Source organism: Styela clava, chromosome 9 (assembly GCF_964204865.1).
Source record: "Styela clava chromosome 9, kaStyClav1.hap1.2, whole genome shotgun sequence".
NCBI classification, from domain to species: Eukaryota; Metazoa; Chordata; class Ascidiacea; order Stolidobranchia; family Styelidae; genus Styela; species Styela clava.
This window is the reverse complement of record NC_135258.1, coordinates 12,299,951-12,311,421: the sequence shown is the minus strand read 5'-3', so window position 1 is coordinate 12,311,421 and position 11,471 is coordinate 12,299,951. Positions and strand designations below refer to the sequence as shown.

The following is an 11,471-nucleotide window of genomic DNA, read 5'->3' as shown; positions in this document are numbered from 1 at the left end:
AATCAAACAAAATTTTTTTACAATAATGCCAGTTTTTTAAATCATTTTTTGATGTACAAAATGGATTACTTTTTATAAAATGGGAGTTCCAATGCAAATCCCCTTTCAGCAAGGTTATCAATGTATCACCCAAATATTTTAACTCAATCTTCTTCCATGGCGGATTCCTATCATCTGTTATTAAAACTGAGCCAAATATTTTTTTCGGCTATACAAAAATTATGAACATTAATCATGTTCATTCCTCATTGTTGTATTACTCCCACCATTGTCTTTCTTTTTATTCTCTCCCAATTGGAACCCCGAATAAAATTGTAAATTATATGATTGACAGATTTCAAAAATGTATGTGGCAGGTCCACTGGCAATACACTACAAAAATATAAAAGTTGCGAAAGGACAAAACATTTAACTACACAAATTTTATCAAGAAAAATTAGGTTTTTCATCTTTCAAATTTTTAGAATGTATCGAATTTTATCAAATATTTGTGGAAAATTGTCCTAAAACAACAGTTTATTATTACAAGTAAGGACAGCAATGTCGATGTTATATTCTTTTTATATGCGAACAAATGCAAATCTCAGAATGAAGGTGTCTCGCAATATTCATTATTTTTTCTAATATAAACGGAATTGAATAACAACTTCAAAAATAAAGGAAGCTTCAATATGACGTTTTTTTAAAAAAAAAATTTTGATTAATTTTTCATGATAAGTTATGTTTTTCCTTTTTTCATTAAATCTTAAATTATAGTTAAGCCTAAATAATTAGAAACATGCTTAGATCAGAATCTCATCAAACTTCGTCGGGCAATATTTTCGCATTATACAATTTCTTGTTACATGTTATTCAAGTTTACCTATGTTTATCCTTCAATCAATCCTTTAATCAATTCGAAGTTATTTCGCGAATCATACTAAAATTTGTTCATTTATAATCATGACGAATTAACTTCAAATTAATTATATAAATTGAATCCGAGGAAAAATATGTTGAGTAATATAAAATGATAATTACAGAACTGAAATGAATCTTTTATTTATCTGGATTATTTTATTTTGTTTGTAATGTCACGCATATTAAATTGATTTACGACGTCATAATAAATTGCATAAACGGGGATGCATAATATGACGTCATAATGGATCCATGAAAGCTAAACGATGTCATTGGTACCCGCGACTGGCCAAACTATTTACTGTGGACCGCTCTAAATGAGTTTGTAAGCAGTCATTCTGAATGTTTAGTATTTTATATAATATAGGCTTAGAAATATTTCGTGATTTCGGTGTGATTGTTTTGCTGGCAATCTACATTCGACTGTCGGTTCTAATTATTACGTATGCAAGTCTTGAGCCCGGGTGTACTGTACATCGATGTCAAGTTTTTTTTTTTGCAGAACTGCGCGTTCTGTTGAACGAACTCGGAAGGTATTGTGCGATTATTGGAGACAAACGGTCAGCACAATTATAGGAATGAATTTGCAACACAAATTTCCAAATTAGTTTCACTCGGATCGCTATCTTCCGTGCCGACTTTGATCGTCCTTATGCCAACGCAAAAAGTGAACAATATGTTAGCTACTTTCGCCGGGATTCGTTGTCCTTTTCTGTATTTATTTTCCCATCGTGTTATGTTTTTTTTGCGTTTTATAAAACTTCTGGCATGTCGTCACTGCGTATTCGTCTATAATTTAGGTGCAATTGACCTAATGGCATTTCTACATACCTATTCAAATTAATATAGTGCTGAAATCTTTGTAAAGTTACTTCATTCAATACTTGTATCGATTTATTACTGTATTTTACAAAACGGCCCACTGAAAAGTTTTTGAAATTCACGCGACATTGGGGCATAATATGCACGGGCGAAAACAATATCATAGTCACTAAAAATATAAAAACGAGAACGTCGGTTGGAGACCGAAGACTTATCGATCAAAACTGCGGTTTCGATTCTTGACTCTATAGTGACACCGCGTGCCCCATCACTAATTAAATATTAAATCGCTAATCATACGAAATAATTCATCCAAAATGAATAGGCTTCTGTTCCGAGATATGATGAATGCTCGTGCAAAATTTAGAGCAGATTCAACCTCGCGTTCGTGAGATATCGCGTGCATCTAACAAACAGACAGACAGACAAATACCTATCAACATACTTACCAACGGAGATTGATAAGTAAATATGAAAGCAGTAGCCTTCTAGCGACTTCTGTCGTCATTAGCGAAGATGGGTTCAATAGTTGCCGAGAAAAGCGATTTTTGCACAACAAGGATAAAACCAACAATTTAGTAAACGACCCACAGCTCCATGTCCTGCCCAATACCAAGATAAGCAAACTGTGGGCAATATTTGTGATCTTAGTTGATTAGTAACTCTGTATGCACACTTTAATAATCAGTAATTATGACACAGAGTTTTACCTTTCATTATGCGCATTTGCTGTAGATGTTTTAAATAAAGTGGTTTGATGGTAAATGATTATATTAACTGAAGATTCAACTTCAGTACTTTAATTCGTACATGATAAGAGTAACACCAAGAAGCATTTTCCGTGTTAAATATTTTCGATAATGAAAATCATTTATTTACATCTAAAAATGCCATTAGTGTTTTAAACAGCAATATTGTTTTTCAGCGGGATTGACATTAGGTTTATATTTACTTACAGATCAAGTTTTCGGTCTCGGTAGTTTCCAGGTTTTGACTGTTGACAAGTGTATTTTCATTTAATCTAAAGAAAACAATTTTTACGAAACTATTTAAAATCTATTATATAGCAACAAAAATATACATATAGCAACATTCAACAAATATACATTCAAAGCCAATCACATATACATGTACAACAAATGTCATATATGCATAGACAGTCAATTCACTATGCTTATACAGCCATTCAAAGAATGTACAAATACAGCCAGTCGATTTTATATGTGTTGTATACATGACCATGTGTTATGTATCAGAGCGTTGTCTTTCATTCAATTAGCGAAGCCATACGAGAATGGTACGGCAGCTAATACACATTTTACATTTTTAGTGTGTGGGTTGTATTTTTCTTGGTATTCTTGTTGTTGTCATTTTTGTTGTTTTTCTCTTTAATTACTGAACCAAAGGTGCACCCGTAATATGTGTGCCAGGTTAGAGTTAGGCCATAATTTTATTCCGATTTTCTTATTTTAGTTCTATTACGAGTTCGGGGACTGTCTGTGTGAGCCAAGTGAATATACCCCCTGCCCACAGGTTTCAGTCCCTTTACAAAACTTGATGTAAAGTAGGCAATGAAAATTAGTTACCTTCACATTGGTACACATATTTCTAGATCACCGAACCAATTGCTTTAAAATTTTCGGGGGGTAAAGATTATTGTTGTTTTATTTATTTCGAAAAAGTTTGTGGGCTGTATTGGATTCGTTTTTCACTTAAAAGTTTTGTGTGATGACCTCATCAAAATTCAAATTTGAGCATTGTGTGGCGGTTCTGCGATCGCATTTCGGCGATCGGGTGATCAGATAAGTGGGGAGTTTTTTTTGATAAGGAAGACTACCGTACTCATCAAGAAGGTGTCTCACATTATTTATCATATTTTCTAGTATAAATGGAATTAAATAACAACTTCAAAAATAAAGGCAGCTTCAACAATGACGCTTTTAAAACTTCGATAACTTTTTTTTTTGGTTCTTTTTCTTCCTTTTTTCCATCAAATCCTGAATTATAGTTAAGCCTAAATATTTAGAAACAAGGTTAGATCAGAATCTCGTCAAACTTCATCGGGTATTATTTTTGCATTATACAATTTCTTGTTACATAATTTTCAAGTTTACTTTTGTTTATCACTCGCACTTTTTGATTAAATCTAGTGGATTTCCACTGGCAATAATAAACAATCGAAAATAGCGATTGATTCGCGAATCATACTAATATTTGTCTATTTAAATTCATGACGAATCAACTTTGAATTGATTATATAACTTGAATCATAGAGAAAAAAAATGCTGAGTAGTGCAAAATCAGAAATACAGAATTGAATGAAATTCAATAATAATTCTATATAATTATAACTCTATCAGACGTTGTGTGATTTTTGTGTCTTTTAACACGTCGACTATCTTTCCTGCTAAGCTTCATTCTTCTTCCTATTATTACTTATCGATCTTTAGATCGGTAAGTATATTGATAGGTATTTGTGTGTTTATCTGTTAGATGCACGCGATATCTCACGAACGCGTGGTTGATTCTGCTCCAAATTGCCTGTACATTCATCATATCTCGAACCAAAAGCCTATTGATTTTGGATGAATTATGTCGTTTAGTTAGCGAGTTATTAATTAATTAGTGATGGGACACGCGGGTGTCACTATAAGGTCATGAATCGAAACCGCAGTTTCGATCGATAAGTCTTCGGTCTCCGACCGATATTCTCGTTTTATTCTCATATGTTTTCTTAATTTCTTCTACTGTATTTCCATGTCAATTCATTTTCATTTTCAAAAAAGCATCCTGCGCTGATTGGTAATATGTATACAATTTCATTAAAATATTTCCGGTTTCATCCCGTAATATTAATCTAAAATTAAGATTTACCTCAGAATTAAGTTTCGTTGCTCCTGGCTTAATGACTTTGCATTATTTAGAGCTTGTGGTTTTCTTGTTTTTGGTAAACTTTAACTACAACGAAATAACTGACGATTAATAATAAGATAAACGTGATTAAAAAGCCAAATCAAGGACACTCGTGTTTTTAACACTCAAGTGTTTGAAGACTAGAAGTATTCTAAATAACTAAAATAGATAAAATTAACAGGTAATAAAGAAACAGAAATTTTAGATAATATACTAATTCCTTTAATCGGATTATTTTCTGGTTAGTGCTCCGGTTTCTCTCTCCATCTCACACAAGGTTAACGAAGTGCTTGGGCTGTCGAACCGGAAAATCCAGGTTATTGGAAAGCTGAGTCGCTTTCCGACTGGTAATTGCCTATTGTATAATACAGAAAATACTTTATATATTGAAGGTGAATGCTTTTATTATTTTAGCGGGTATTTGTACTTGGTGATGGTTTTGACATTTAGAGTGGATCCACTCGTGACTCATTCACACACGCGAACGAGCATGAATTTGAAGCCTCGATCAAACTGCAATGTAATATCAATAATTCGTGATTTTCATCTTCTCATTCAAATCAACCATCTATTTTCTATCGAGTACGAAGGATTTCGACGATTTGATTAAAATGTATTTAAAATATCAAGTATACTTATTGTATTGTAAAATGCAATGGAATATCAGTATAATATTTACTCATTCGCGTAAGGGTCGATTTTCGTATCATATACCCCTTGAGGTGAACTACACATTTTATTCCTGCAGAATATAATTAACTGTACTGAATAACAACCGAAAATACAAATAACAATGCCAGATGACACTGCACTTGTAACTTCTTTTCTGTAAAAATAAATGCTCGCAAATCATTGGTCGACGTTGTTTCAATCCGGAATGGTTAATCCCAGATATATCTGGGAAAAAAAGAAATAGGAAGATTGACGAGTATAGTGGCATCGGATGAACCATTCCAGCAGTGTACGAGTTCTTTCTCTTCTAACTACTTCGATTTCAATACAAAGAGATCGAGTCAGTTGCCACGTGAAAGATGATGCTTATTCGACTTTCGTTTTTCTTTGCACTTTGTGCATTGGCGCTCGGCAACTTCTACCGTCCACCAAAAAAGTGCAACGTAGAAAAGGTTAGTGCAATGTTACCTCCTGTGTTTTTATTTATAGATATTATACCGAACTGTTTTCATGAGCCATAGAAAATTGTTTTCAGCCGCCGTACTAGATTGGATGTAAGATCTCACCCATTTACTGTTAGAGTATACGTTAAACAAAACGAAAAAATGAAAATGAAAAGTTTCTGCCAAATGTTTGTTCCAAGAACATCAGTTATGTGCAGAGCCGGATTTGTCATTATTTGACGTAGGCTGAAGCCTAGTCATTCAGTTACGAACGGAAGTTCCTTTTTAAAGTCGTTTTTAAATTTTAAAGGCTCCTTATAGAATGAAACCGTTTTTTTTTTTGATCACGTTAATTTATATTTCAAATATTCACAGTTGATGAAATAGATTACGGTCGGATAAATTTTAAATTTGAAAAATTTCCTCCTTTTTTATCTTATATAAGGCGCTAATTTGAATTAATTGAACACTTTTTCCACAATATTACCTTTATTTGTTTTTTGGAAAAAATGAAAATGTTAAAATATAGCTATACTAAATAATCTAAGACTCTAAGCAACAACAAATCCAAGAATCATTATATTTTGCTACTTTCGAATCTTTTTATCGTATTTTCATTTATTTAACAAAAGTGAATGAATCTTTTATTTATCCGAATTAATCTATTTTGTTAGTAATGTCACGCATATCAATTGATTTATGGCGTCATCATAAATTGCATAAACGGGGATGCATAATATGACGTCATAATGGATCCATAAAAGCCAAACGATGTCATTGTTACCCGCGACTGGCCAGACTACTGCGTACCCGTCTATAATTTGGATGAAATTGACTTAATGGCATTTCTACATATTCAAATTAATATAGTGCTGAAATCTTGGTGTAGTTGCTTCATTCAATACTTGTATCGATAAATTATTGTATTTTACAAAACGGCCCACTGAAAAGTTATTGAAATTCACGCGACATTGGCGCATATTATGTACAGGCGAAAACAATATCATAGTCACTAAAAATAAATAAATAAACCCACAACGCAAATAAAGTTTTCACCTGTTTGTTTGTTATAGTAAATAAAGTGTATGCAGATTCTCGTTTGGTCATCAGAAATCTAGTGCGTTGTACAATCCAAGTCTTTGAGACAGCGACGCGCAAGTGGTGGGGCGTGTCCATGTCACGTGTTACCAGATATTCGAATAGTAAACTGCTATTCTAATATTCGACACGATATTATTATATTTTGCCCAGTCCTACTCAGTAACCAGTATTTAATTATTGACTTTAATATATATTGATTTGTTGATGTTAATAAACTTGCCTTTTATATATTATGTAAATTCTAACATAAAGAACTTTTTTCTTTTTCTACGAAGGTTTCTCCCAAGTACTACAAAAGCTACAAATACATTCATGGAAAACCGTATCCTTATTACAAGTCATCTGGAAAAAAATGCCAGAGTTCAAAGTAGTAAGTATGAAATATCGGAATCGAATATTTTCGTGTTCAAATATGTCGCAAACCATGCAACCATGTTAAAATGCTGTTTCGATAATAATGGGTTTCTTTATTACACTTTTCTGTATACAATTCTACCGCCAATCATTGCTATTGTAATCATACTTCAGCTTCATACAATCTCTATTTATAAGTTTGAAAAATTTGCACTTAATAAAACTAGCCAGATCTAAAGATCTACTATAACTAATTTCATAACTCCCCGAAAGGTAGAGTGAGATGAAGTACAGTAATTGAAGTTAACAATATCCTACCCGAAAAGGACTAGAGATATGCATCTCGTCATTCAACAGCTTTTTATTAATATTGTAGGGGTTTTACGCCGTTCCATAGCATTCAGTTTGCACTTTGTTTAATAATTACTGTCGATATTATTTGCAGCTGGTTCCCAAAAATTGGATTTTGTCCAAATAAAAAATTCGGTTATGCAACGAATGACAAAGATTGCGACGACCAAAAGTGTCATACTGCTTACTACTACGCAACTAGCAAATGCCATGGCAAAGTAAAGCTCTCTAAAGTGTATTACTATAGCGGAAAGGAATGCACGTGAGGAAATTTTTGTACTATGAATATTTGTAGGCCGGATGTAGGTTGTTAAAAACGAGAAAAAGAATGTTAACAATGCGTTAATATTGTGTATCCAAAATTATCTGTTTTCAGAAAATACAAGCCTAATCAATATCGAGCAACATAAAAACTTATTGAAAAGGGTATAGAAAAGAAGGCACTTCAATATACAATAATAATAGTTTCACAAAACCACATTATCTTTAATTCAGAAATTATTTTGATGTATTTTTCATTCATTCCAGTTATTATACTTACGGAAAATCATGCCAAAATTACCGTTACCATGGATTGACGCCAGGATACCATGGACCTGAGCCAGGATACTATGAACCGAAACAAGTACATTACAGCAAATGCAACTGCTACACGAGCAAGTGCAAACATCAGTTTGAAGCATGCTTTAAATACCAAGACCAGCATTACCAGGGCAAAGTAGAAGTAGAGGTGCGAGTATACATTTTTGCAATATTCTAATGAAGCTTTAAAAATCAGTCGGGTATATAAAGAAATGATGAAACCATAGTCTGATTGCTTAATAAGCCAGTTGGAAATTGAAATCATAATCAGAAGCAATCTGAATCAAATTCTGATGAAAAAGCAACGTAATACAATCACGTCTCTCATGTTAGTCAACTGAATATGAATAAATATGGCTTCTCGCATAGTCCGTTAATTAATCTATCTTTCTCTAATAGCCTACTTCTCCAATAAGTTTTGTCAACATGCTATCAGGTCCAGTGGCCCAATTTTGTGAAATTTCATTTCAACTCATCATATTTTTTTTTCTCAGGTACCTTGTGGATGTTATTGCTACAAAGGATATAAAAAGAACGATGGTCATTATGGTCATTAATATATCCCAATTTCTCGGGAAAAATACTACGGAACTGGAAAATAAAATCGTCTTTTGAAATTTGTCAGAAATCAATTACGTATTTGTGCAGTGAAGTTTTGGCCTTATCATCAACTACTATTATTTCTTGCATAATACTAAAATGATTTTAAATTTTTGAATATCTGTTCTTTGCTTCTGCTTTGCTATATTTGAATTAACAATTGCCACTTTTCAAAACTAAGATGTCGTTTTGAAACTTAACTAAAGTTAATCTGTCAACAGGTAAATTTGTTAGTTATTATCGATAATTAACGAGTGTAAGAGTTTTTGTTAGCGCTTCATCAAAGCGCCGTAAATACACATATATATATATATATATATATATATATATAAAACATGTGTGCGTAACGAGATCATTCTTTCAATCCATTTGATAAAGTAGAACGCTTGATTGTTAGTGTAATAACAAAGGCTGCAGCTGCAAATAAAAAATGAATGAAAAATTGACTTTCAATTAGCTCTGGAGGTTAGGACGATGAAGAATTAGCTTCTTTTTAGAAGGATAATTGTCCAGCCAGTTAGTCTTCACGTTATCTCTACAAAATCGCAGAATTACAGATGAGTACTTGAAAAATATTTTAGTATTTTGGCTTATTACTTTTTCTTTGATACAATAACCATGCTGGAAATTGCAGGAAACTTAATGATGCCAATTTAATAAGTCATACCAGGCCCTAATTTATGCCGAGGGTGGATAACACGTGACTCACTCATGACTGGAGAAACACATAGCTCATAACTTGCGTGATTTTCTTGCGATTTGAAATTTAATTTTGACTACAAACCTAGCAGTGATATTGCTGAATTGTCGGTCAGTTTTCTTAACAAGGATTTTTTAGACTGAAGTTACGAGACAAATGTATGGAATTTAAGAAAAAGGAAATTTTTTTTGAATATTTTTGTTAAGTCTCTGGTTATGCTTGATATTTCACTCTGATTTTTTGTGTATAATTCATCACCACGTAGCATTTCGTCAAGGTAGCCCGCCATATTCTGGACAAACCTGTTATTCAGCAACGGTTCATCAGTAATATCGTGAATTGCTGATGCCGCGGAGACTGTGATCAAAAACTTTGATTTGACAGTAATGATTCAAGAAACCGGCGCTAATCTGCATGACCGATGCTTTCAATGTGGACGCAATCTACGCAGTGGTGGGATTTATATTTTTTGTCGGCCGGTTCTATTGCTGGTATCTGTGGGTCACTCTCATTGTCGTTCAATATAACTTCACCTAATCGTGCGAATATCGCGACAGCGGAGCCTGTAGTGTCAACCTTGATTCGACTAAGCAGATGGGCGACAACAAAATGAGTGTTAATGATATGACACTTTTGGCGGCCCATCTGTGCTGTCGAATATATAAGTCGGCGAATTGCCGCTTGAAAGAAAAGAAAAATGGATGATGAGAGAGAAGACTGTGACTTAATATTATACTGTTAATAAATATCCCAGAACTTAAGACTGTGACACTGTATCTAACCAAAAAGACTTAAGGGAAGGTATAGCACACCGTACTGAGACCGTACTGAGACCGTTTCCCCGTTAATATAGGGAAGAGGAAACCATACGCGGCGGTATACGGTCCCTGCACTATCACAAAATATTGTTCAGCCGGTTTTGTTACAAACACAACATTGACAGTAAACAGTAATGCTAACCGGTTTTCTTATCTCATAGAATTCCGTGAGACGGTTTTATAGAACCGGTGCGAACCGGATGAATCCCACCACTGAATCCACGCATATGTTTTAGTCAAATGTTTAACTTGTTCAAATTTTGGGGTATTGTAACTTTGTTTTTAATTGTTTTGTGATGTTGTGACACGACCACAATGCTTCAACACAATTCTGAATCCGACGAAACGCGTGACCTTTTCTTTTGATAAAAAAGGCGTCGCAGTTCAAAAGTAGCCCGATTGGTTCTGGGCACTGAGTCATAGAGTTCAGTTATAAGAGGCTATTCAAAATACTTAGAACGAACGTAATTCATCGGTAAAACGTTAACAACAGTTGCTCAATTTAAGGCAATCATATTTGACAGAGTGTTCTAAATTATACTGTAGCTTTGGCCCAAATGTATGACAGCAGTTGAACATTCATCAGCTTTCCCGCGGGATCACATACGACATTTATTTAGATAAGCTATACAATCGAAAGTTATAATGTAGGACCAAGGTTATATTATTAATATACAATGAATCACGGGTTCCACAAGAATATCAGGTTGTGTATCTACTTTCCGAGATAATCGCCTTAAAGCTATTGCACCTTTCGTCATTCAATTCTCAATAATGTTGCAACTTTGAGCGTTTGAGCATTATATAAGTGTATAATGTGGGTTGTATTATTTATATACAATAAATCACGATAACCACAAGAATTGCAGATTGTGTATCTACTTTCCGAGATAATCGCCTCGAAGCCATTGCAAATTTCGTCATCCAATTCTTAACAATGTTGCAACGTTGAGCGTTGCGGAATTATCTCATTTAGTAATCTAACTACAAACGCTATCCGTCAGTGCTATAAATAAATGTATAACTCATTGTTGTTATTTTGGTTTTCATCAGTTTATGTAGTCCCTATTATTTCGAACATTATTTATTGCGCTTGTCCTTATTGAATAGCTATCTGAGACTTTTTAGGTGTCTTGTGGACTAAAGTTGTTTTGGAAAAGCACCCGATATGCGATGAGGTAATGAGCTTCTGCGATTCACGCACAAGCCTGAAGA

At 33.6% G+C, this 11,471-nt stretch overlaps 1 protein-coding gene across 1 annotated transcript; it reads left to right on the top strand.

The window, feature by feature from the left end:
* Nucleotides 1-5,596: 5,596 nt before the first annotated feature.
* LOC120339612 (uncharacterized) lies at nt 5,597-8,705 on the top strand. Its single transcript, XM_039407773.2, has 5 exons — nt 5,597-5,759; nt 7,127-7,221; nt 7,651-7,818; nt 8,085-8,286; nt 8,633-8,705. Exons 1-5 carry the CDS (start codon nt 5,667-5,669, stop codon nt 8,693-8,695), a joined length of 621 nt encoding a protein of 206 aa, XP_039263707.2. The 5' UTR covers nt 5,597-5,666; the 3' UTR covers nt 8,696-8,705.
* Nucleotides 8,706-11,471: the final 2,766 nt, after the last annotated feature.

Excerpts from the sequence above, each read along its gene's own strand:
- LOC120339612 (XM_039407773.2), top strand. The coding sequence starts at position 5,667 with ATGATGCTTATTCGACTTTCGTTTTTCTTTGCACTTTGTGCATTGGCG. Across the intron at positions 7,819-8,084 it reads TATAGCGGAAAGGAATGCAC|TTATTATACTTACGGAAAAT; the intron begins GTGAGGAAATTT and ends CATTCATTCCAG. Across the intron at positions 8,287-8,632 it reads AGGGCAAAGTAGAAGTAGAG|GTACCTTGTGGATGTTATTG; the intron begins GTGCGAGTATAC and ends TTTTTTTCTCAG.